Genomic DNA, 27078 nt, shown 5'->3' on the forward strand with positions numbered 1-27078 from the left:
GATTGTTTTTGTGATTACTCGAGTTTGTTATGGCTGTTTGAATTAATATATTGAACGTGCTCTCTCATTTAAATGATTTAGAAATCTGCCAACAGGTGATTACAGAGGAGTCAATAAATCAATATTTGAAATCACTTATTAATAAGACTTAATTTTAAGGTACTACGCACTTAGATTTCCTTTAGCAATTATTTAAAAATGATTCGATATTGTTATACTTTTTTTGATGTGCTTCTTTACGCGCGGGATTTACTCTTTTCTAATTTGCGCTGTGACGCCAGAAAGACGTTTATTGATCAATATAGACAGGTTCGGTGGCAGAGAAACAATATTAAACCGTCACACATCACATCCAACTGACGTTAAAGGCTCCCCAAGCCGTCTCCAAACGCGCTAAGACGCGCTAATCAATCCTATTGGCCGGAAATATGAATCATCTAGTGGGGAATGACGAACGAGATCACGATTCCGAGGGGTATATATATAAACTCCAGATGTGCAGATCATCAATCCGAAAGCTACGAAGCATCATAGACCACAGCATACGCGTTTAGGTTCAGTGCGCAATGGAGAGGTCCGTCAGATCCGTGCTAGTGTTCGTGGTTGTTTCCATCCTCATCTCCAGCCATCCCACAGACGCCTGGTACAAGCAGTCCACCGGGCCGAGCTATTATTCCGTCGGGAGAGCCTCGGGTCTGCTGTCCGGGATCCGGAGGTCGCCCTATGTGCGCAGATCTGAGACAGAATCAGCGCTGGACAGTAGCGAGACCCCCGGCGTCTCCAACAGCGTGATGCCCGACTTCAGCAGCAGACAAACTCCAGTTCTTAAAAACATGGTAAATTCTACTATACTGATGAAAAACATAGGCTATATATACTTTATTTAAATGTTGTTTATGTAAAAGTTTATGCAATTTTTTTATAAATTAAAAATGTAACATTATAGCCCAATGCTTAACTGAGAAGTTACTTAGTATTTGATTAGAAATATATATGTAACTTGAAAAAAAAAAATTAAACAAAATATTTTTCTTCATATTTACATAAAATATTACTATCGATCAATTTACAATGCAATACGAATCATACTTGATGTGTATTCAAATATGGATTGAAATATGAATATTATATATATATATATATATATATATATATATATATATATATATATATATATATATTAGCCTACTTTTATATTTTCAAATGCTAAAATTGTCTTACAAATGAAAATGTTGTTTTAACATTAAAACCCATAAAAATTTATATTTTTGTTGCCTTCAGCATCTTTTGAAATAATGAAATGACTTGATTAATAACTAATTATATATATATATATATATATATATATATATATATATATATATATATATATATATGAGAGAGAGAGACTTGGTATTTCTAAATAAAAAGACAGGACCAATTCCTGCACAGAAATTCCTATTCAAGCGTTTTACATTACGTTTTTCCCCTCAGGCCATCTGCGTAAAGGACATCTCCCCAAACCTTCAGAGCTGCGAGCTGGTTCAGGACGGTTCAAGCACGTTTCGGTGCAAAGCAGAAGTGTTTCTGTCGCTCGACTCTCTGGACTGCTTCACCTCCTGAGCGGAACCGGTCCACCCCCTCCTCCTCCCCGACCCAAAGTCTCTTCCATTTCAGGAGTATTTACAGCCAAGGCAGTGAGGCGCGCTGTTGACGTTGAATGTTTACTTGATTTACACCAGGGGTGTTCAGCGCTGCTCCTGAAGATACACTTTCCAGCAAAGTTTAGTTAGCCCATGTACCAATAATAAACATGTTCTTTATGAGTGATACTATAAATTCCTCCACCTTATTTCGAAGCAGCGAACGTTCTATGAATGTGCGAGAGATTCGATTCGCCATTCGAAAACAGCGGGAACGGGAACAATTAAATAATTATTTTTTTAAAGTGAAGTAAACAGTAAAACTAGTTGCACTATAAACCAGTATGATTATAATTACCACACAGCATTTAAATAACATGATAATACAAGCAGCATAACCAGCGGCTAAAAATAACCGGAAGTCTCGCACATTCAGGTTACTTAATGGCCGCGCAAGGTCTTATAAACGTTAAAAATAAGTCAGTGATACACAAAAACCCTTGATTCCTCTTCAAATGAAATTTGATCATCAAAACATAAAATGCACAGTAAAGAGATGATTTTAGGGTAGTAAATAGCAAAGTGAAGTCAAACCGAATTCAAGTCACTTCCAGTGTGAACGCACTTAGTTTTAACTATATTTAGCAGGAAACTAGATCGTGGAGAGCAGTTCTGAGCACCCCTGGTTCACACAATGTGAAGTTTGCTGCTTTAAATTAGTAAATGGAAAAATAGGTGATCCACAGAAACAAAACGGAGAGGTATTTTCTGTTCGCTCTTTTCCCCTCTGCGCCCACCCGTCACCTGTACCTACTTCCAGATGTATTAAATGTTCATAAAAAGAGTTCACTGTTATGAGCAAAAACTTTCAAAGATGTTTTCTTTATTTTATTAAACTTGAAAGAAATACTGTTCGTCCGGTGTACACTTGTGTTGTGGCCTGATTTGTTTCATACCAGTCACTGTACAAGAAATCAGTACTAAACTAAATATCAAAAAACATTAATGTTAGTTTTTAATATTTTTTTTCTTGCATTTATAAAATAGTAATTGGAATATACCACGAAAAGTGGCGCAACACAGAATTTAAATAGCAAAAACACATTTTATGTCAACTAAATCTCAATGAATAAATGGTGTAAAGCAACATTTGCTACAGGTACGATTATGCTTTATATAGATGTGTGTATGTGTGTTTGGCTCACCTTGGTACAATAAAACCATTTCAGATTGAATCACCAACACTCAACAACTATAAAAGTGCTGCATCCCAAACAAAAGATGATTCATAACAAAAGAAAAACCCCTCAAAAACAAAACACTGGACCCTGACAGGGTGTTCAATCTCTGAATGGACTGTGTTGGACAAAGATTTACACAGGGGGAAAAGGTTATTTTATAGGTGATGATTAACCATGGTAAGGTACACACAGGAAGTGGGGGATGTCAGGTGGAAAATTATGGGATGCTTGGACGAGCAACTCGACCACTCAAAGGACAGCACCATTTACTCTTTAAATCCATATTATACTCTTCCACAACATAATATATGATTCATATGGGTTGATTATTGCATTTTTATTACTTATTTTATATAAGCAAGAAGAAAATAAACTGGCATTCATTCAGTTATTGCTTCATGAAAAGTGTGCATTCTGATGAATATCAGAGCATCATATACAATAAATACCATCAGCACTGTGAAGGGCTCATCCGTGAGTCTTTATTGAGTTTTTAAAGGAGGAATGGTTCTCAGAGCAGAGACACGGCCTCCAGGTTCTCCTTGATGATAGTGTCCATAACGACCTGGAAAACCACCTGTACGTTGGAGGTGTCGGTGGCTGTGGTGAAGTGGTGGTAGATGAGTTTGCTAGGCGTCATGTTGAGAGAGACAAACATTGAGGCGATGAACCGGGCGGCAGCGTCCACGTCACAGTCAGCTCCTGTGAACAAAAACACAGGGAGAGGTTTGTGGAAGAAGGGTCTTCATTTGATATATCTGATTTGCTGAGGTGTTCCCCATATATATATATATATATATATATATATATATAAAGAGAACGAAAATAAATGAAGTGAGAGTCTATGAATATCTGATGAGATCTGCTCCAAAGGGCTCCAAGATTGATGATGTCTAAACCTCCGATGCTAAATTGACATTTGCATGAAGCATGCATTTATGGGTCTGTCTGAATTAACAGGTGAAATGTAGTTGTGAAAAGGGTTTATTGTAATCTTTTATCTGAAGGGGAATTAACTTTGGCATATACAAGTGTCTTAAAGGAGCGGGAGGAGGGAAGACAATATCATGCGAGAAATGTCCAGCCTTGTCCGTCTTGACCTTTTCTCCCTGAGGTAAAAACTACGGGATCCATTCCAGCTGATTAAACGGACAAACTACAAACTCAAGCTGACACGGTGGATTGGGTCTTAAATGGAAGGACAAAGCTACAGGAAGTCTAAAAACAGGAGAAAGAGAAAGAAAGAAAGAAAGAAAGAAAGAACAAGACTTAAAGAATATGACTACAAACAACCAAAACATTGAAATACCATATAAATGAATAAAACAAACAGGAGATAAAAAAAATCAACAATAACAAAAGAACAAAATAAAAAAAGACAAATGAAAAAAAATCAACAAAAAAGAAAAGGAGAACAAAGAGAAGGAAAACAAACAAGTGACTAAAACAAAAAACATCAAGAAGAGTGAACAAACATGAACAAATTGGAAAAGAAAATGAATAAACAAAATAGAAGGAAAAACTACTTAAATGAAAGTGAAAAACAAACAAAAATGAGTTAACGACAGAACAAACAAATGATAAATGAAAAAAGAGGAACTAATTGAATTAAGGCAAGAACAAACAAACAAATAAGAATAAAACAAACAGATAAATTGAAGAACAACAAAAACATTTTATCAAAAATGAAAAAAAAAAAAACACTAGAACAAATGAATAAGAAAGAACAAATGAAACAAATGAACAAAAAAATGAATAAAAGGGAGAAAACAACTGAAACCAACAAATAAAAGAACATAAAAAATGAACAATGAAAGAGAATAAACAAATGAACAAGAGGAAAGAATGAAAAAAAGAATAAACAAATGACAGACTGAAATAAAAAGAAAGAGTCAAATGACTTAAAAGTAAGAACAAACAAATACAGAAAAAATTATTTGGAAAAAGAAAATGAATAAACAAAAGAAAATAAAACAAAAACATCAAAAACAAAAGAACAAAGGAGTGGAAGAAAAAACAAACTAACAAACTAAATCCTAAGAACTAATCAAGGAAAAAAGAACAAAGGGCAGAAAAGAGAACAAAAATGACAAAATAATTAATGAACCAAACAAATGTTTAAAATGACTGGATGTCTAAAAAAAATGAGAACAAATGAAAGAAAAAAAGAAAAAAGCAGACTAATGAAACAAACAACTAAATCAAAGTGAACAACACAAATACAGAGAGAATGAATAATATTTAGTGGCAGTAGAAGAAATGCTTGCCAACTCGGTGCTTTTTTAATAAAAAGACATGAGCAAACAAATAAGACTTTGCAAGCATCTGAAGTAAATAACACACTTTCTTTCAAGAGTCTGCAGAGAAAGTAAACATGATTCATGTGTAATCACAGATCCGTCTCTCACCTCTGAACTGGGGAAGGTAATGCCGCAGATGACGCCCGGAGTGGAGAATCTTCTCTTGGAAAAGATCAATCTTGTTCATGAATAATATCTGTGAAACAAAAAAAGATACACTTGCACGCAATTCTGTATGGAGACGGACAAAACCCATCAACCACTCGCTCTGTAACATCAATCATTTAGGACAAGAACTGATTAGTCCCATACAACAGCTTTAGAAACTCTTTAAAGTGAAAGTTTTTTTGGTTAAAACGACCGACTTGACAAAAAGAGATTATAAAAGGAACAGTTCAACCAAAAATGCACTTACAGTACCCTCAGGTCACTCAAGATAACAATATCACACTTGTTCACCAATGAATCCTCTGCAGTGAATGGGTGCCGTCAGAATGAGAGTCCAAACTCTCATTCTGACAGCACCCATTCACTATAGAGGATCTGATGAAGAAACAAACTAATGTAGATCCTGTCGGCCTGAGGGTGAGTACATTTTTAGCAAATGTTCATTTTTGGATGAACTCGGGTGAACTTTTCCTTTTGTATTCCTCAGTGTCCACAAAAGATGACAGAAAAAGAGAAAAACGTTGAGTTCGGCTCAGTAAAATGGCTTAATTAACGACTTAGTCCAGTGATGATTTTGCTCAGCGTTTCAAAACAACAGAGTATGACTAACGTGGCTATGAAATGCATCTTAACAAGGGCAGTTAGCGCACCTCATTACACGGAAAGAGGTTTACGGAGGGCGTACGATAAATAGACAGACAACAAGCGGACCACCATCACCCACGGGGACGACCTAAATTATGCCTGCTAGCTTAATTACCAAACGACATGGGCAATTAAAACAAAGTCTGGGCTAACTGACGACGTGGGCTGTAATTACGAGGGAAGATGGTAAGTCTGGAGGTGAGGTTACCAAAGCAAGCTACGGTAATCGGTGAAATCATTGAAGAAGCTCAGATGAACGAAACCACAAAGAGTGCCGTCTAAACGAGTGATAGACTCTTTCATCAGGTGATCGCAAAACAAATAAGGTCCAGAACTTGAGAAGAACTCACTGAAAAAGTCTTTGGTAACATAGTTAACCAAAAACGGTAACAGAAACGGAAAATTCATTTCAGAGGCAGATTATCATCACAAAAGATTACGGTTTATTATATATTTACAAAGACAAATGTGAAAGTTGAAAATGAAATCTGAAATCTAAAAACTAGAATGTTAAAGCGCTAAAATCATCGCAAACTTTAGTAGCGGAGCTAAAAGTCCTGTCGATATAAACAGTATATAATAAGCCAAAAGTAAACACCTGATAACATTTGCAAATGTTGTAAAACTGGCAGAAAACTATATATTATTTATTTTATTATATTATATATTTTAACAGTTTTTCGTAAATGCGAACTATTAAATAAAATAAACTAAACAAGGCACTTATGTTCACCATTTATATAATGAACTGGGTTTTTTTTGTCACATATGTTGCCTGTTTTGCGTCATCTCTTGGTTGACGCCACTGACCTCCTCTCGAGTTAATGGGATGATGAGACTGGATGAGCTCTCTCTGTTAATTGAGCCGTTTCTTACCATAGAAGTACTTCTGAAGAAGACGTTATTGCAGATTGACGAGAACAGCTTGAGACTCTCCTGAAGTCGATTCTGAACAAAAGCACAGGATGAAAAGTCGGAAAAGCTGAGGTCAGTGCATGTGAACAGTCTTGTGTGTTGTAATAACATCTAGATACATAAATTAAGTAGAAAGATTTTAGTTTTAGAATGTTACATTTATACATTAAATACTGTAAAATGAAAGTAGTAGATGAATGCAAAAGTATGAGTGTTTTCTTACCATTGATGGATCTTCTACTAGCGTCATGTCGTATCCACTCAGAGACACGACGAACAGCACGGCCCTCACATCCTCAAAACAGCTGATCCACTTCCTCCTCTCTGTCCTCTGGCCTCCAACGTCATACATTCTGTGGAGAGAAAGAGACTAAATGTCCTAAACGGAAAAGAAACACCTCAATATGACCCCAAAACACATTATAGTCAATATAAAACCAATTAACCTTGAGTACATCTACAAAAGTGCAATGGATTGTGAACATGACTTTTACAAACAGCGTCACATTTGTTATGCTAATAATATGTTGCTAACTAGCAACACGCATCCGTACATGTGAAAACCAGACCAAAGGGCTCTTGAGGTCATCAAACGAGCTTCTCAAATTAACAATCTCCACCAAATTCCCCCTCAATGCGTTTTAGATCACGACACTAAAAGAGTTAGCTTGTTAGCTAGTAGTTAGCAAAGAGGCGTCAAAACAAAATAAAATCTCCAAACATGACATTTTATTACAGGTTTCTCCTCTTCACGTCTGTTTCTGAAACACATGTAAAAAAAGCGGGAAAATGGGGAGTGCTTGTTCTCAAAGAGCGTTTCTTGTCTCCTAAACAGAGAAGGCCATGAACAAACAGTAAAAGTCTATGGTTCTTTCTCTCCACTTCTTTTTCCACTTCATCCTGTGCCGTCTCTTCACTATATTTGTGGGGAAGGTTCCTCCACACGCCTGAAATGAAAACTATCAATACTCACACTTCAAACCTGATGGAAAAAGAAATCTATATTTGCCTTATGGGACACTAATACATGAGGGTTTCCCATAATTATCTGACAAATGAATTGAATCATGAACATAGCTGATGCTGACACTACAATATGAACTGCTACATTATTTTTTATTTACAACAAACTGCAATATCATGTTTAATGGGAAAATCTGTGACCATTTTAATTCAAAATACAAAGCATAGCCTACATGATTTTACAAAATATATTTAGATAAGTGCTGTCAAACGATTAATCACATCCAAAATAAGAGTTTGTTTACACAGTATATGAGTGTGTACTGTGTATATTTTCATTATGTTTATTTAAACACACCCATGCATGTATACATTTAAGAACATAAAAAATGTTACGTTTATATATTAAAAATATCTATTAGAAATTATGTGAATATAAAGATATACATGTAAATACATATACATTTTTTCAAAATATATACTGTATGCGTTTGTATTTATAAACAGGCTACATAATAAATATACACATTACACACACATATTTACACAAAAATGTTTATTTTGGATGTGATTAAATCACTTAAAAGCACTAATTTATACATTCAATTTACTCAGAATTCATTATAATTTAAATATCTATATTCAAATGTAAATTATTATTACTACTATTAATTCAGTATTTAAATGTATTTAAATTTAAAACTATACATATTTAGAATTTACTTGCGTTTAGATTCATATATTAATGTTTTAGAATTATATAAAATAAAGGAATATATTTATTAATTTGAATATTTATAACTCCTGTATATACACCACCTATAACTGTTAAATGATTTAAAAGTAATCCAAATCTTTAAATGTAGCAATGAATTTTACCTAAATTAGTGAACTGAAATATCTCTAAACAGTTATGTAATGAATAAATAGTTGTAAATCGGAATATAACAATGGTTGTATATTATTGGCTATCCAGCAGGAAATTTAAACAAGAAAATCAAACCAGTTTATTTTCATGCTCTTTCTCGTCCGTCACATCTTTTCCAACAGCACACACGGTTTAATAATGCCTTTGTTTAATTATGGGATGATTTGATGTGGCCTCATAATCACAGCAGACAAGGTGAGAATCGTGCGGTGTTAAACACGCTAATCAAAACACAAGTCACTTCACTGATCATAACACCGCTAATTATGGCTCAGAGGTCAAGGGTGACCCGGAGCCACCTGATCTTTAGATTTCGGCTTTTGTGGCTGGTTGGAAGATTTCATTAGACAAAAACAATCACATCACTTCCTGACCAACGAACCTATAACACCATATTGTTCCTATTCATGTCCAGTAAAAAAATGAGCTATGGAATGATTATTGCATATAATAATGACTGGAAGAAAATACTTTTTCATTTAATGAATTGCTCTTTTACGATTGACAAGCTAAACACAAATTATTTGCAAATAAGAACATTTGAAATTAAGCATCAAGATGTGCAAAACCGTAATCAAAAATGAGTAATGAAGTCGGCACCAATGGCCTCGTGGGCCACATGTAGCGCCGTTGTGCTTCAGACGTCCCGAGTTCGAGTCCCGGCTCGCAGACCTTTCCTGATCTCTCTCACCCACTTTGCTTCATGTCTACCTACTGTCCTATCTAAATAAAACACCAAAAATAAACCTTAAAGCTGCAGTAGGTAACTTTTGTAAAAATGGATTTTTTTTACATATTTGTTAAACCTGTCATTATGTCCTGACAGTAGAATATGAGACAGACAATCTGTGAAAAAAAATCAAGCTCCTCTGGCTCCTCCCAGTGCTCCTATTGCCATATGCAGGAATACATCACTCCCGGTAAGAAACAACCAATCAGAGCTGCGGTCCGTAACTTTGTTTGTGTTCAAAATGTAGAAAAATTAACATAATAAGCGAGTACACCATGATTCCATTTTCCAAACCGTGTTTTTAGCTTGTCCTGAATCACTAGGGTGCACCTATAATAAGTGTTTATATTCAGACTATTTTAGATTGCTTCGGGGGTACCGCGGCGGAGTAACCCAGTACCTTTGTGATTCTTCATAGACATAAACAGAGAGAAGTAGCTCCGGCTACGATGTTCCTCCGCAAGACGCAAGCAGTTCTGTTTATTAACCGCTAGAGCGTCAAAAGTTCCCTACCGCAGCTTTAAAAAGACAAAAATAATATATATATGTATAAAAAAAATACTGTGGTGTTATATTTACATATGGACATAATGTCTTTTTAGACAAATTAAATTAATAAAATTTTTATATATAGATATAAAAATGCATTATATAAAAATAGAAAAAAGATAAAATTGCAATTAAAAATGCATGAAAAGCATAAATAAATAATTAAACATTACTCTTTTTCTGGTAGTATGTTACAGAATTTATTTGGAATTAGTAAAATTATGGGCAAAAATGAATACTGCAATTATTATTTAAAACTGTACTATAACATTTACATGGCCACAAGAAAGAGCATTTTATTGTCTATAGATAGTAAATACAATCAATGCGGCAATAAAACAAAAACTGAATGAATAAAAGCATCAATAAATCCATAAACGCATAAATAAAATAAATATGCATAGACAAATTCATAATTAAATAAATGCACAAATGTAAAAATAAACTTTTGATGTAAAAAGTGATTTATTTAGTACAAGGCAAGGAAAGTGAAATGCAGCTGTGGGTGTTTATATCAAACATGAGGTGTGAATCCAGTGATATGATAAAGATCTTGAGGTTTCGGCGCGGGATGCGTGTGAAGTGCTGCGATAAGGACGAGCAGCCGAGCGTGCCGAAGATTGACAGTAAGTTATTCCTCACCGAATTAATTCACTCTAGAGCTCAATAGGAACTAAACAGATTTCATATAACAATTACTCCCCATAACATCAGCTTTCATAGAGCTCACAGATAATAACAAACGTAAAGCCATTGCAGAGCCTCTTAATTTTCTGACTTCTACTCTGATTTCAGGGTTTATGGGATTTTTGCTCATATTTATACTCTATAGGATAATTTAACCTAAAAACCCAACAAAGAGAACAGAATCACTACTTCTCCTCACACTTCAGATGGAAAAATGAATGTTTTTGAAGACTGAACTGTAAAGATCACTTAATGGATGGGAGTTCAACTTGGCGTTTCAAACATACATACATCCCACAGTCATTTTTAAAGTCATCTTGTTTTGATTATCTGAAGCCCTTTTATTAAAAACTGTCATGAAAGCCATGGAAAATTTAGATTTAGCATTATGCAAAGTAGCGCAATATAAATGTTATTGCAGAAGCCCTCAGCTGAAGCCAATAAATTAGCCAACTCTCAGGGCAGAATAAGCCCAAGAAGAAGCGAACGTAAAAGTATAGACAAAGACAGTTGCTTTCCACCAAATGCCAAAACATTCATCTTTCCATGCCATATCAAACAGTCTATGGCATCTCAAAGCTGTAAATGTCTCCATTAACATTCAAATGGCTGGTAAAAGCTGCCAAGCAGAAAATTACTCACATTTCCCATGAAACCTTCCAATCGTTTTATTGGTTGTCTAATGTTGAACTTGAGAGTACACTGAACATGCATGAAACTTTTTCATTCTGACATTGAGGATCAAAAGTCATTGTGACTGTGAATTAAGAAAACAAAGGGGGGATTTACGAGTAAACTGTGCATAAAGCAATTTTAACTAAAGCTGAAACCATAAAAGAAATGTCATCCCTGACATAAAATAAACACGAATTTACAAAGAAAATAACTTATTTTTTTTTTTATTCTACATGACAAGGCAGCATTCCTCATTTTTATTTAGTTTAAGTACAACTAAAACTAGTTTTACCAACTAAAACAGTATAAACTCAAACTTAAAACTAAAACTTAAAAATGAAAAAATTATTTAATTTAAAATGAAAAATTATATAGACATTTTAAAATGCAAAACTACTACATATTAGAAAAACGAATTAAAATGAAAACAAAATACATAAAAATTAAATCTATTAAAAAGTATACCAATGATACTAAAATAACACTGGTTCAAACTAAACAAATGATTAGCATATACCTTCGAAAGTTGTTTGTTGAAATATATATAGTTGAAAATGAGACGTCATACCCACGAAAAAAAAAAGAAAGAAAAAAAACTCATTAGAGAAATTCAAAACAAGTCTTGCATCCAAATCAAAGCTGAACGTGTGCTCAATGCTGATAATGCCAGTTAGGATATTGACGAATGGAGCGATACGTCAGAACGTCATGCAAGGTGACGTTTAATAAGATAATGAGAGATGGAGGATGCCGCCCATACTGACATGGTCAATATCATGAAAACCTGCTGTGAGAAGGAAAACCCCCAAATTTTTTCCCATTTGCTATTTTAGCTACTTTTAAACAAACTTCAACTGAAAACAATAGAAAAAGCATTTATGTTTGATGATTCACAGTCACAGCCAACCTTTTATAAGAGCAATTAGAACAAACTGACAATAAAGAGACTGTTTACCTGAAGACCAGGTGCTTGACTTTGAACTGTGTCTCAATCACTCCTGTGGTTCTCAGTCGGACTCTTAAAACGTCCGTTTCTGTCGGCATGTAATCGGGGGCGATGATCCGGCCCATGTTCTCAAAAAAGCTGGGTATAGAGAGACACAGAAAAAGTAATAACAAAATGTATGACAAAAAATAGGTCACTCAAATAAAGTGAATGTTAGATGCAAATGTTTTCAACATATGTCACAGGAGAAATAAATTAAATATCCAAACATACAAACAAGACCTGCTAAAAAAAAATAAAAAACAACAACACTATAATATCGGTTGATAATCGGTATGATACCGATATCTTGTGCTTTTACACAAGTTTGTTTTGTGCTAGTGACACAAGACTTATTTCCTGCAGAATTGAAACATGGCGGACATTATCCTCCCCTTAACAGTTCCTACTTTGATACCAGCAGGTTTTAGGTTTTAACTCCAGCAACCTGTCAGTAAAAAGGTTGCTTGATAGCATATGCGGCTCCTCACCTCTCATAATCAGGTCTCTGTGGGAAAAACCCTCTCCTTAAGGGCCGTCTCTCATTGTCTAGGTAAGCAGCTTTACCTCTGACTGCAGTAAGTGTCTGTGGCAGTGATAAGACTGGCCCGGGGGAAACACGCGCTGTATGCTAATTACCAGCATGAATATAAACACAGCATGATACAATATAAGCAGATCTGTGGGGGGATTTCTGAACGCTGATGTGCTAAAGAGAGGGATTATCTGGGAGCCTGCACTACGTAGTGATACACTCACCTCACAGGAGGTCGCAAACACCTTGGAGAAAGAATTATACAAACACACACGTAAACAGTTTTGATGCAATAACCTCAGACAACTGTGCCATAGTTTTTGATTAAGAGTGTTTGAGGCATCTTTTCCTGTGCTGATAAGACCAGTTTGTCATTCTGTACATGCGAACAGAACAAAGACCAGGTTGTGATTACGCTAAAACGTCAGAGATTGACGTACACACTTCTGCATACTGAAATGCAAGTGTTGCATTCTCATTGCTGCAAGGCACGCTATAGCATCATTAGCATAAATTGTTGTCTTCTAAGAGTTCCTGTCATTTTAGTATTTGGCACTATAAGCAGTGTCCAAACAAAACATTTGAACTACTTTAAATTATGATAGATTATAGCTAGCAAGAATGGCTAACTAGTTTTTCAAAGAGTAGGCCTACTAGCTTAAATGACAAATAACTTATGGCTAGCAAGTTGAAGTTTAGCTAGCCAGCTACTGACCAAGTTCATATTTCCTATTACATTCAGCTCACGTGAACAACTACTTGTTAGTAACTTGTCCTTGAGTTGATAACTACTTTTTGAAAAAAAAACTTATAGCTAACAAAGTTATGGTTTCAAATGTAGTTTTTCTAACATGACTTATGTCATGCTATAGCATTGGTTTGAAAATGATCTTGCTAAGAAAGTTAAAGTTAGTTAAGCATTCATCCTTTAGCTAGCTATTGACTTAGTTCATGTTTTTAACTGAGTTTAGTTCAAGTGAACTATATATATATATATATTTTTTTTTTTGTATCCTGAAGAGTGGCTAAAAGAGCTTAATTAAATGGCAATCAGCTTTATAGATAAAGCATTGGTTTGAAGAGAATCTTGCTAAGCCTTGCTGAAAAAAAACAGCATATGCTGGTTAGGTATGTTTTGACACTGGGATGCTGGTTTATACTGGTCATTTTGCTGGTTTATGCGGGTCCATTAAGTGGTTTATGCTGGTCCTTTTGCTGGTTTATGCGGGTCCTTTTGCTGGTTTTTGCGGGTCCATTTGCTGGTTTTTGCGGGTCCATTTGCTGGTTTTTGCGGGTCCATTTGCTGGTTTTTGCGGGTCCATTTGCGTGTTTATGCTGGTCCTTTTGCTGGTTTATGCGGGTCCTTTTGCTGGTTTATGCGGGTCCATTTGCTGGATTATGCTGGTCATTTTGCTGGTTTATGCTGGTCCTTTTGCTGGTTTATGCCGGTCCATTTGCTGGTTTATGCGGGTCCTTTTGCTGGTTTATGCGGGTCCATTTGCTGGATTATGCTGGTCCTTTTGCTGGTTTATGCTGGTCCTTTTGCTGGTTTATGCTGGTCCTTTTGCTGGTTTATGCCGGTCCATTTGCTGGTTTATGCGGGTCCTTTTGCTGGTTTATGCGGGTCCATTTGCTGGATTATGCTGGTCCTTTTGCTGGTTTATGCTGGTCCTTTTGCTGGTTTATGCTGGTCCTTTTGCTGGTTTATGCGGGTCCATTTGCTGGTTTATGCTGGTCCATTTGCTGGTTTTTGCGGGTCCTTTTGCTGGTTTATGCGGGTCCATTTGCTGGTTTATGCTGGTCCATTTGCTGGTTTTTGCGGGTCCTTTTGTCGGTTCATGCTGGTCCTTTGCCAGCAAATGACCAGCATAAACCAGTAAAGGACCAGCATAAACCAGCATCTCAGCGTCAAAACATACCTAACCAGCATTTGCTGTTTTTTTTTCAACAGGGAGGAAGTTCAGTGTTCATTAAATGTTAATCTTTTAGCTAGCTTTTGACTAAGTTCATGTTTTTAACTTGGCTTATGTGAACTACTTTTTGTTAGCAGCTTGTAGAAAAAGAGCTTACATGACAATTAGCTTAAAGGTAGCAAGTTTCAGTGTTGTTTAACTAACATGGCCTATTGTCATGTTAACAAACTTGTTTGAGAAAAATCTTGATTAACAAAGTTAGCTAAACCAACACCCTTTTATAGCTATTTATTAACCATGTTCACATTTTCAACTAAATTTAGCTTAAGTTAGCTACTTTTTGTTTGTAGCTTTTTAGAGCAGCTAACTATATTTTCAAGAAAAAGTTTGACTACAGTTTATGTAACTTTCTTAGCTAAATTTGCACCACCATGATATTAGTAATGTTGTGGAAGCTACTTTAGCTTGCAGCTTAAACTAAAGTTTCACTCATCATTCAAAATAGCCAGTTAACTATCTTATTGCTTAGCTAGCTGAATAACATATGGTGTAACCAGATATTTTAAGAAAACAATTTAGCATAAGGGAGTACTAAAACCCACACACTGCATTCTCATATTCGCAACTCTATGACAAGAGCCACTAGCAGCCTTTAAACTGACAGAGTTGACAAACATATATATAGTTAAATCTAGTGTTTATATTATTATTCTAATATAGTGTTCCTAATATAGTGTAGCTCAATTGGTAGAGCATTGCGTTATCAAGTGCAAGGTTGGGGGTTCGATTCCCCGAGATCACACCAGAGGTAAAAATTGATAGCCTGAATGCACTTTAAGTCGCTTTGGATAAAAGTGTCTGCTAAATGCATACATTTAATTTTAATTTTGATTAATTTAAATCAGTGGAGTTATTAATTGGTTTAGTAGCTTGTTGACTGACTTAGCAGGGTTGTCTTCAGTATGTTGCTCCACCATAACAGCAAATGGCAACATTTTTAATTTTCATTACATTTTTGTTATTTTATTTCAGCTTTATTTCAATTAACAAAAAACATTTTATAATCATTTTAGCTTTAGTTAATGGCAATACCACTGTCCAGTGCTATGTTTTTACTACCATAGTGAATTATGAACACACTCTCTGTAGTGTTTCTGGTTTTTAATGACAGATAAACAGACACACAAACACACAATATCACACTCCAACCTCAGTGCCAACGCGATTCCTTGGCATTCGAGCCGAGTCTGATCTTGTAAACCCCCTGGGCGGCACGACAGCGAGCGCCTTGGGCCTGAGCGGAGGCTGTGAGTGACCAAGTGTGAGGTGTGTTTCTTTAAATGCATCAGGGTGTATAAAACAGACATGCCGCTACGTGCATCTGGATGCAACATTCGCTCGCTGCTGGCCTTCAATTCCCAGCGGGACACAAAGGCCCTGTCGCTGAGGATCTGTCTCACTTTCTAACACTCTCTAGGGAAATGCAAGGGCTATCTTTAACCTTACCAAGGCCTCCAGTAGTCGGCTTTTTTTTTTAAGTCCTTGGTAAACCAGTTTTGGATGGTTTTATCTGGTCTAAGCTCATCATTAAAGGAATAGTTAACCCAAAAATGAAAATGGATATGCTTAAAATTTACTCCCCCTCTGGCCATCCAATTTGTAAATGAGTTTGTTTCTTCATCAGAACAGATTTGAAGATTTTTAGCATTACATCGCTTCCTCGCCAATGGAATTGCAGTGAATGGGTGCCGTCAGAATGAGAGTGCAACAGCTAACATCACACAAGTAATCAAACTACAGTCAGTCAGTTAATGTCTTGTGAAGCAAAAATGTCATATTTGCAAGAATACAAAAATCCATCAAGACATTTTAACTTTACAACCGTCACTTCTGATGAGTTCATAATCCATAAAAACGCTTCCTCCAGTGAAAAAAATAAATAAAAAAGTCTCATCCGAAAATGAGAAAGTGAAAATAATCTAAAACTATTCTAAACAAATATGACAGACACTCACGGTGGATTTTGACAACAGGACAAAAGAGGATGGGCTTTTCACTAGAAGAAACTAATTCACTAGATTATTATGAAGAGACTTGTGTCCAGAAACGCATTAATCATATATTTGTTTCTTACAGACATGCAGCTTTTCACTTCTCAAGACATTAACTGATGGACTGGAGTGGTGTGGATTACTTGTGGATTATTGTGATGTTTTTATCAGTTGTTTGGACTCTCATTCTGACGGCACCCATTCACTGCAGAGGATCCATTGGTGAGCAAGTGATAATGCTAATTTTCTCCAAGTCTTTTTTTGACGGAGAAAGACTCATCTACATCTTGGAAGACCTGAGGGTGAGTAATTTTCAGCAAATTTAAATTTTCAGGTGAACTCTTCATTTGAGGTTATTAGGAGATCACTTTGTTGTCGGCCAATCTCACTATATGCTTTATGGAAAAGAGCAGCGTGAAATCTCTTCATTCAAAATCTCTTCTTTAGCGTCCTACAGAAGAGAAGCATCTTTAGGGTAATTTTTAGATGATCTATTCCTTTCCTAAGCTGGTTCGACCTGGTTTCTCCATCAGCGTGACATTTTGAAGAACTCTTTGAATTTAAAAAACCTCTCCTGGAGTTCTGTAGATATACTTTTACCCTCGGATTGATTTGACCCCACTTTGACCTCTGACCAAACATCCATCTCTCTGAAGTATCTTTTCTCCCCACTACATTTCTGATCTATTTTTCCACACAATTGAATTTCGTGGAATGACGCCGGTCGGGGTTTTAGGGTTGTGGTTTTTGTGGAGAATTTAGAATAGCGAGGGAGGGCAAATGAAAATGGATGGAAGACGGAATGAAAAGAGATTTCGCGAGATGCATGCTGGATATGAACAGGTGAGGAGCTGCGACCTGGCCTGCAAAGACGATGGAAATGCCCTCTGATAAATCTGACCTTTAACAACAGGATATATGTGTTTCTTTGTGTGTGTGTGAGGATTGGTGATGGAGTCCTGCAGGTGTGACATGACAGCATGAGGAAAGGTTTTTAAACCTGGAGAGAGTGAGAGAAACGGTACGACGCAGACACAAGAATGATGTTTTAGTGCAAATCTCTATGCCAAAACAGCACTATACCATATTTAATTAATTCATTGTCATTCTTTTCAGCCTCATGTTTATGCAAATTAGGCATATTATAAAATAAAGTGAAATTTTGATACTTTTTCCAGCTAGATTCTTCAATATGTGTTGTGTGTGTGTGTGTGTGTGTGTTTTAAACACTCTTCAAACCACAACTCAAATCAGTGCCATGGTGATAATTTAGTTGTTCCCGGTGACAAGCGTGTTATTGACTCCATATTATTGACTGAAGTGTCTGGAGGGGCCCCTTGGACCCAGGGGTCAATGGGGGGCAGGAGTACCTGTCAATCAAATTTACACACAGTCAAACACACACACAGACACACACACACTTACTTTACATAGACTAAAGATTTATTTTTTTATTTTTATGAAACTAATTAGAATTAAAGAAACATTTTGAATTTTTAAAGCATGGCAGAACAACTATTTTGTTTATATATTATAATAATTAAATATTTTTAATTGGTATTAATACATTAGAGGTTTACTATTACTATTCTTAATAACAACAAAACTATTAGAATTTTAAAACGAATTCATAATAATAATAATAATATAATAATAATAATAATAGATTTTTAAATAAATAAAATATTGTATAAGTATTAAAATAATTTAAGTATAAGTAAATCAAGTATTGTTATAAATATTATTATTTTTACCATTACATTTTATTATAATGCTTTGTTATCTAGGCTTACAGTGTTTTTTAAACAAAAGTAATTTTAAACATATTTAATTAAAATATAATATTAATAGTTATTAGTTAATAGTTATTTGTTTAAAGTTTTAATACCATTTCAACTACTACTAATAACAATACTACTAAAATATTTATTTTATATTTTATAAATATTATTTTTATTATATAATTAAAAAATTTCAGAACTCCAAATACATTTTTAATATAACTACTACCAATAACACATCTGAAAATTATTATTAAAATCCTACTGATAATAATAATATGTTTAAACGCATTCTAATTAAATAACAGATAACGATAATAATACATTTTAATTCACTTAATTGGGGCAACCTCTCCCCCCAAAACATACTTATGTGCAGATGTGTGGGAATTCAGTAGAATCGAGGCTGTGTGTTTTTGTGTGTGTGGGTTTTGATGTCAAACACATTCGGTATGGACAACTTCAACCACACACAGCACCTCACATCTCGCTCGCCTCCATCATTTATTCATTCTTTACAGCCTTCACTAGGTGTCCTGTGTGCTAATCAAAAAGACAAGCGATCGTGTCAAACCTCCATTACGTGACGTCCCAGCATGCATTGCAGGATATATATATATCATCTGGCAAAGGCAGTAGGCTTTGAGGTTTGACTGTTTTTTAATTGCCGTTTAGGAGTTACCCCACACACACACACCTCGCTGCGGAGTTTGAGGTTCATTCGCTGTGGCACACACCACACGTCTGCGACACGGGTGACCCTCTCGGCTTCATTTAAATAATCAGCCTCCTGGTGTTTTAGTTTGTCACCGCACACACATGTAATTACACAATTCACTGTTTAAATATCCCACTAATCAGCCATTATTCACAGTGGGAGTGTCAGACTGAGTCACAGATCAGCGGCCATTATGGCTCAAGAGTGACAGTCGCACATTTGTTCCACTACACCTACATTGAGGTTTCAGAAACTGCATCAAGAAGCATTGGGAAAAACCTGGGCTAGAAAACCAATAAAATACTAAATAGATGAAATGATGTAATCTGTGCTAAGGAACTTTAATAGAGGCAGAAAAATAATACAAGCTGAATATTTCAAAGGAACGGTTTTACTTAAAATTGTCTGTAAATTTCCTTGCAGCACGTGAAATTTTTACTGAACATGAGAAAGATTCATGGGTCAGCAACCATGTCAAATGACCAATTAGATTAGAATAAAACATTCATGACCTTTTCCGGATCATGATTGGTCTATTTAAACGTGGTTTAATAAGATTCAAATGAGATGCAAAGCATTTCGGAGAACTGTTCCAGTGTCGTGGTCCGAATTCTCTTTGCTTTCGGATCAAAACGTGTTCAAGCTAGTTAAAAGACCTTTTCTTAACCAACAAAACAGAGAACGCTAACTGAAAAAACAAAAACAAAAAAAACAGCTACCTAAAAAGCAAAAATGAATGGAGGCTAACTGAAAAAAAAAAAAAAACGAAAACAAACTGGAAAAAAAAATTCATATAAAAAAAGAAAAACAGTGGCAAACAGAAACCATGAAGGCTAACAGAAATGGTGCTCTAGTTTCAATTTTACGGTTAATATGACATGTAATTCAAAAGATTTTAATTTACGTTTTCATCATTTAATTACACTAGTTTCCTTTGTGAAAATTAACCATGGTTTTATTATAGTAAAAGTGAAGTGGTTTTTTTTGGCATATTGGTAACCATATAAACACAGTTTTACTACAAAAACCTTGGTTAAACTATGGTTATTGTAGCAAAACCATGGTTAGTTTACCATGGTTTAATTAAGGGTTCTCTTATTTATATATAATCAAAATCAACCAGCTCATTGGCTGTCTGAACAACTAGCCGACTGGCTAATCTTACAGAAGCCCTACATAACTAGAATGGTTTGTCTAAACAGGCTAATCTGTTAGCTTGCTAACCAAAGGTTACTTGAAAACACAAAGAAAAGGAAATGTATTCATTTACTATTTTAACTCTGAATCTAGGTGGGCATGAAGATAAAACGATAAATCACAACCAAACACGGTATACTTATTAGAAAGTGTGCAGCTAAGTAGCTAAACAGACAAAAAAAAAAAACATGAACAAATACCTCTAACCAGATATTCTAGGAAATCTGGTCTAATATTAGATATTAAATCTCTTGGCGTAAAAACACTGCTCACAAATGAAGTATTACTGTGATAACTGTGTTAACGCTAATGTCTTATTAGCAATTAGGGTGAGTAATTAGCGATTTGCGTCCAAGTGTTACTCACTATAGTGCCGAGTCATTGAGTTCGTACTCGTATCCTCGCGCCGCTGCTGACCGCACCCCCTGATCCGCCCACAAACAGCAGAGGGCGTGGCCTATGAACGGGAACAGCATCTGCTCTTCGTCGAAGCAACGGCCACACGAGAGAACAGAGTGAGCGTGGACCTGGAGAGACACCACAGACATGGAGAAATACATAGTTTGTACGTCTGGCAAAGTGTTTTTCAAGAACTTCTCACTTTTAAAATAAAAAAAAAAATATGCATTTAGCAGATGCTTTTATCCAAAGCGACTTACATTGCATTCAGGCTAACAATTTTTCCTAACGTGTTCCTCTGGATTCAAACCCCCAACATTGCGCTTACTAACACAATGCTCTACCACTTGAGCTACATGAACACTTTTTTGTTTCAAGAACTTTAAGAGTGCAAAACATCTAACTGGTAAAGTTTAGCATGCTAAATTAAACACTAATGCTGCACATATCAAAATATCATTCACATCATAATTTATGGTGGCCCAGTAGTGCACAACACAATGAAATCTCCACAACACAAGAAGACAAATTTTGTAGTTTGTGCACTACTGGGCCACCGTAATAATTGGTCAGTTTTTGGATGACTAGTCAACCAGTTGTGATATATACCTAGTTAGATGTTGATGAAGGAAGGAAAATTAAGATAAGGGACTGGAGCAATGGTTTATAAGCATAAAACAATAACATTTAAACAACTAGAACAAAGATCTGATCTACTGGTGGTGTGACCCAACACATATGCATCTCTAGCATGGTTATTAAAAGAACAATTGGCCTGATCTGTCTAATTACAGTACAGCGCTCGTCACATGACCCGATCAAAACCACGGTCATATTTAATAATCAAAGCAGACGACCCTCAATGTGCGCACCTGGAATAAGATAATGACTGTTTCAGAGACACGTCTGGAAGAATGTTCTGAATAGAATGTTGGCGTTCACATCCCTAGATCTGAAAACATGGCGCCACCCAGTGGACGCTGTCAGTACTGCAACAAGACAGCATCTTCCCAGCAGGCTTAAAGACTGAATGGAAGTTTAATTGAGACACTGAGAGCATTGCTAACTTATGGTAACTAGATCTAGTTATACATGTTCACATCCAAAATAAAAGTTTGTTTAGATAATGTATGTACTGTATGTATGCATAATGTATGTACTGTGTTTATCTATTATGTATATATAAAATATACACATATACAGTATATATACTGAAAATATTTACATTATTAAATATATTTGTGTGTATATATATACATATTATATTATATATAAACATAACATATTTTTCTTAAATGTATACATGCGTGTGATTGTATTTATATATACATATTATAAATATATACAGGGCACCCACATATATTATGTACACAAAACTTTTTCTTTTGGATGCAATTAATCATTTGGAAGCACTGCTTTTTGTATATAAATAAAATAAAAAAAAATCTGCTAAATGCATGAATATATATAAAAATATTAGAAACATATATACATTATATTTAAATCAAATAATTAAAATATAATAAGTAAATAATAAAATAAAACATGTATCTAATGTTGAAATATAAATATACACATTTTTATTATTATCATTATTATTGCAGTAACCCTAACCCTAGGTAAGAAGATCTAGTAATAGATGTTTAAATCTGTATCTTAATGGGTGCACAATGAAGACATCCTCATCATCAACAACATTTTTTAATTATTAACTACAATAGAAAAATAATAATATTAATTGTAAAACAACTTTTTTATATAAATACATTCCAAATATATCTGATAAATTATAAAAAGTGTGAAGACATACTAGTTAAATAATAATAATTGTTATTATTATTATTATTATTATTATTATTATTTTTATTATTATTATTTTTGTTGTTGTTGTTATATATTACAAAAAAAAATAAAACATTTAAAATATCTTAGATAGTTAGAAATCCTAACTCTGGGTAATAAATAACTATATTGTTCAACAGCAGAAAGGAAAGGGTCTGGTTCGAACCTTGTTCTTGCTGTTAGCGAGGTTGATGCGAAGGACGCCCATTCCATGGAGGACAAACTTCATAGAGGTCAAGAGGTTATCCAACACCGCAGGCTGGAAACACAGAAGATAAATAAATCATAATCTCTTTTCATACAAGTAAGAACAAAGCATGATGATCACATTCTTATATTCATTTTATTAGTTCGGAGTTCTTTCTCTTCTGATTGGAAGGACTCATTGTCTTTGTCCCTTCAACGCAAATAACTTCCTAAAGTAAGCACGTTACCTACGAACCCTTCCACTGATCTGTGACAGAACGTAACAAGGCCATTTGCGTGTGCATCTAACCAAACAAATCTACTTCCTGTCACTGGGACGTTATGAATTTCTGCTTGATTGGTCCTTATTGTCTCACGTCCATCCAAATGACAGGAAGTAGCTTCACCAGGCGCCATTACTGCGACAGACACCGCTGTGTGACGATCAAACGCTCGGCTGAAGCGCAATGCAATTGTGCGGTTATGAATTATGCAACGCTGATCATTTCCTTTTGGTCAGAACAATTCAAAGAAATGGGATTGATTTGTGTAGTTTTTGAATCGCCATTTTCACATTTTCTTTTCCATACCAAAACTGTTTAATCACATTTGCAAGTGAAATAGGATTTTCATTGTTAAAAAAAAAAAAAAAAAAAAAAAAAAAGACCAAAAATGTATACAAATAAATATATGGTAAATATACCAAATATTATAAATACTATATAAATATGATGCATAAATAAATATGATTGATAAATAAATAAAAAATTGATAAATCAAAATCAACTGTTGAAATGTGTTTGGAATTTAAATATTAAAAGATATTAAAACAATTATTAGATAATAATAATAATAATAATAATAATAATAATATTTTTACAAATATTGTAATATTTTTGTTACATGTTATTTAAAATTTACAATAATATACACAAACCACAAATATTACAACAAATATTAGATAATACTAAGTTTAATTTATTTACACACAAAATACTTTAAATATATAATATATAAAATGTATGACAAAATTGTATAATAAAAACATAATTGAAGAATTAAAATATAATAAAACTACCTTACTGTAATAGCAAGTATAAGAACTTTATTATTCAAATGAATAATCATTCATGGTAAAATCAGAAATTATTATTAACAAAGTACATTTCGGACATTTTGATTTCATTTCGACTTTTGACACAATTGACAAAATCAGTGCACGTGTGTGCCACCCAAAACCTTTCTCTTTTCACACTTTCAGCGCCCGTCCGCTCGTGTTGTGCTCAGATGCTTCCCCTTTCACCGCCCCTAACTCTGTGGCCAAAGCAAACACATTCCTGCCCTTTATTGAACAGCTTTTGTTTGCTGGGCTGTAGATCAGAGACACAGAACATTCCAGGGAAGAGCGAACGTGGAAAAGCCTTTCTGTGTTCACGAAGGGCTGCGGGCCCGGTTCGGATATATGATGCGCTTTTATCGACTTCCTGTTGTTGCAAACACACATAAAGTGCACTAGAGCGACGCAGGAGGTGAATCACACACTTTAGAACAATGAAACTATTCTTGTGGAAAGCGGTAAGAGCAAAGATGGCAGGGAGCTTCACAGAGGGGTTTATGTGTGTGTGTGTGTGTGTGTGTGTGTCTGTGTGTGTGTGAGAGAGAGAGAAAACACACTGTTCATCTTTTATTTACTACTAAACACTTGTTAAGGTCTTAAAAACTAGCAGAAGAAATTGTTTAAAGTGACAGTTTAATGAAAGATTAAAAACTATAAAAAAATATTTAAAAATAAGTTGGTTGATTATCTGAGATTAAAAAATAATTATTAGATGTAAAACTTACATTTACAAAACTAAAAATAAAATTAGAATTTTTTACATAAAAAAACATAGTAAAACTATTTTAAAAAAAAATGTTAATTGAAATAAAGCTGAAATAATATACAATTTGAACATTACATGTAACAAATATTTTTAAAAAATTAGAAATGTTGCTTGGGCAAACAACTGAACTAAAATAAGTTTCAGTAACTAAATTTGCTAAAACAACCTAAAAATTTATTTTCTTGAATTAAAATATAGCTGAAATACAGCTATAAAAAATATGAATATTAGAGGTCACGCTTACAAAACATAAACGAAAATGAGAAATGTTGCTTTGACAATCAACTGAAAATAAGTGTGAGTTTTAGTACTAAAACTATAAAAATTAAAACAAAAAAAAAAATACAAAGTTACAGAAATCATAATAAAAATGTCAAATGGACATAAAATTACTAAAACTGAAACTATAAAAATAAAAGCAAATTCAAAATTCACATATTCACAGACATTTTTAAGCGGTCACATCCTTGATTATCATATTTTAGAACTGAATTTGAATCTAAACATATGGCTCCAGAATAACTGAAATACAGACCACATGTGATATAGAATATTTTTACAGGTTTATGGTGCTTTTAGTCGATATTGGAGCTTGAAAGTCCATTGAAAGTCACAATACACTTTTACTGAATGGAAAAAGAAGCTTACATAATCCTCAAAATATCTTATTTCTGTGTGTGTGTGTGTGTGTTCCTTGAAACTAAGAAAAGTGACAGATTTGGCTTGGATGAGTAAAGAATTACAGAAAGTTAATTTTTTGTTGAACCATTCTAAGAATTCACCGTTTATTTTCAGGGATTTGAGTTCTAGAATTTACAGACATCAACATACAACAAATTCTAGAACTCGGTGTTAAATTCTAAAAATTCCAGGCATCTATGAGCTCAACAGAATCTTGTCAAAGACCGTACTGTACATTCTACAATAACTAAGTTTGGGTCAAGCTCAAATTCTAGACCACCGACAACGCCACTCCAAAGTCTCCTATTACTCCTTGATGTCACGTTTGTAAAAGGAGAGCTTGCCACTTCATCAAAGAAGGAGTCAGAGGGAGGTCGAAGAAATGAAAGCATGAAACCCAGCTGCGAGTTTTGTGAAGTCTAGCCATAAAAAAAAAAAGCCACCAGATGGGCACACTAGAAAAAAAGTCAATGACTGCTTTCACAGAAATTTCAAGCAGCACTACTGTTTTCAACATTGATGATAATGAGAAATGTTTGTCATTTTGCCTTTAGGCTGAAGTTGCAGCTTTGGGAGAACCAGGAGACATGGAGAGACTGGTGTCAATATAAGAAATAAAAAAGGAGGAAACAGGAAAGACAACTTGACTTCCTGTGGGTTAGAGAGACCGCGGTGTGGTTAAAGACCACAGCGACAGTTTAGTACAATGGTGAGCAAAAAGAAAGGATTAAGAAAAAGACACTCCTGCGACATTCAGGTCAGGGCAAGTCCCTTCTTTTTACCTGTAACACATAACATTTTCACTTGTATTTATGATTCACACACACACACTCACAGTACAGTTCACCACACCCTTCCCTGGCCTCCCTCTGACAGTCGATGGTCCGCCCTTGTGTGACACTACATCCAAGTCAACCAAGGCCAGTCTGATTACAGACTATGCTTATGTCTGCAAGCATGGGTACAATATAAAACTAGCCATAATTATGGGTCTGTACAAACATATGCATGTGTGAGCGAAAGCGTGACCTTTTATGAACCCATCCAACAAAAACTAGGCAAGCAGTAACTGGACCTTTTGAACATTAGAAACATAGAACGCTGTGACTGGCAACATTTGAAGAGAAAACAGGCATAGAAGAAGTCAGCATAAAAATTATGGTCTAGCTTGCAAAAATACTTTATTTAATTTGCATCAAACTTTGATGGACCGAAATCAGAGCCTTGAGGTATCCCAAACTCAAGACATGACTCAAAATTGGCTAGTCTGTGTTTACTATAAAATTAGGCTATTGTAGGTCATTCTTTGGTTTTAGGGCAATGTTTATTTTGTTTCTAGAACAATGGGAGAAGTTAGCTTAGTGCTATTATGGGACATTACTTTTTTTTTTCTTCTCATTTCACAAACATATAAAAACCGCTGTTGTGTTGAATTATTAACTAGAATGGTGCAAAATACAAACATTGTGCTTCTAGTCAGAAAA

The 27078-nt window shown here is 34.8% G+C and overlaps 2 protein-coding genes across 2 annotated transcripts in view; one reads left to right on the forward strand and one right to left on the reverse strand.

Annotated features, from left to right (window-relative positions):
• The first annotated feature begins 464 nt into the window (after positions 1 to 464).
• LOC127987918 (neuropeptide B-like) lies at positions 465 to 2531 on the forward strand. Its single transcript, XM_052590372.1, has 2 exons — positions 465 to 836; positions 1474 to 2531. The coding sequence occupies exons 1-2, from the start codon at positions 567 to 569 to the stop codon at positions 1600 to 1602; spliced, it is 399 nt and encodes a 132-aa protein (XP_052446332.1). The 5' UTR covers positions 465 to 566; the 3' UTR covers positions 1603 to 2531.
• A 787-nt stretch (positions 2532 to 3318) lies between these two features.
• Positions 3319 to 27078, reverse strand: part of LOC127987917 (guanine nucleotide-binding protein G(o) subunit alpha) — a 28351-nt gene continuing 4591 nt past the window's right edge. Inside the window, exons 3-9 of the mRNA XM_052590371.1 lie at positions 23011 to 23103; positions 20970 to 21130; positions 12379 to 12507; positions 7115 to 7244; positions 6853 to 6924; positions 5272 to 5359; positions 3319 to 3565 (exon numbers count right to left, since the gene is read on the reverse strand). Of these exons, the coding sequence (XP_052446331.1) occupies positions 3375 to 3565; positions 5272 to 5359; positions 6853 to 6924; positions 7115 to 7244; positions 12379 to 12507; positions 20970 to 21130; positions 23011 to 23103 (864 nt within the window). The 3' untranslated portion in view covers positions 3319 to 3374. The remainder of the gene's footprint in view (positions 3566 to 5271; positions 5360 to 6852; positions 6925 to 7114; positions 7245 to 12378; positions 12508 to 20969; positions 21131 to 23010; positions 23104 to 27078) is intronic.

This window comes from Carassius gibelio, chromosome B22 (assembly GCF_023724105.1).
Source record: "Carassius gibelio isolate Cgi1373 ecotype wild population from Czech Republic chromosome B22, carGib1.2-hapl.c, whole genome shotgun sequence".
NCBI lineage: Eukaryota > Metazoa > Chordata > Actinopteri > Cypriniformes > Cyprinidae > Carassius > Carassius gibelio.

Coding starts and splice junctions, on each gene's coding strand:
- LOC127987918 (XM_052590372.1), top strand. CDS start 567: ATGGAGAGGTCCGTCAGATCCGTGCTAGTGTTCGTGGTTGTTTCCATC. Junction 837..1,473: donor CTCCAGTTCTTAAAAACATG/GTAAATTCTACT, acceptor TTTTCCCCTCAG/GCCATCTGCGTAAAGGACAT.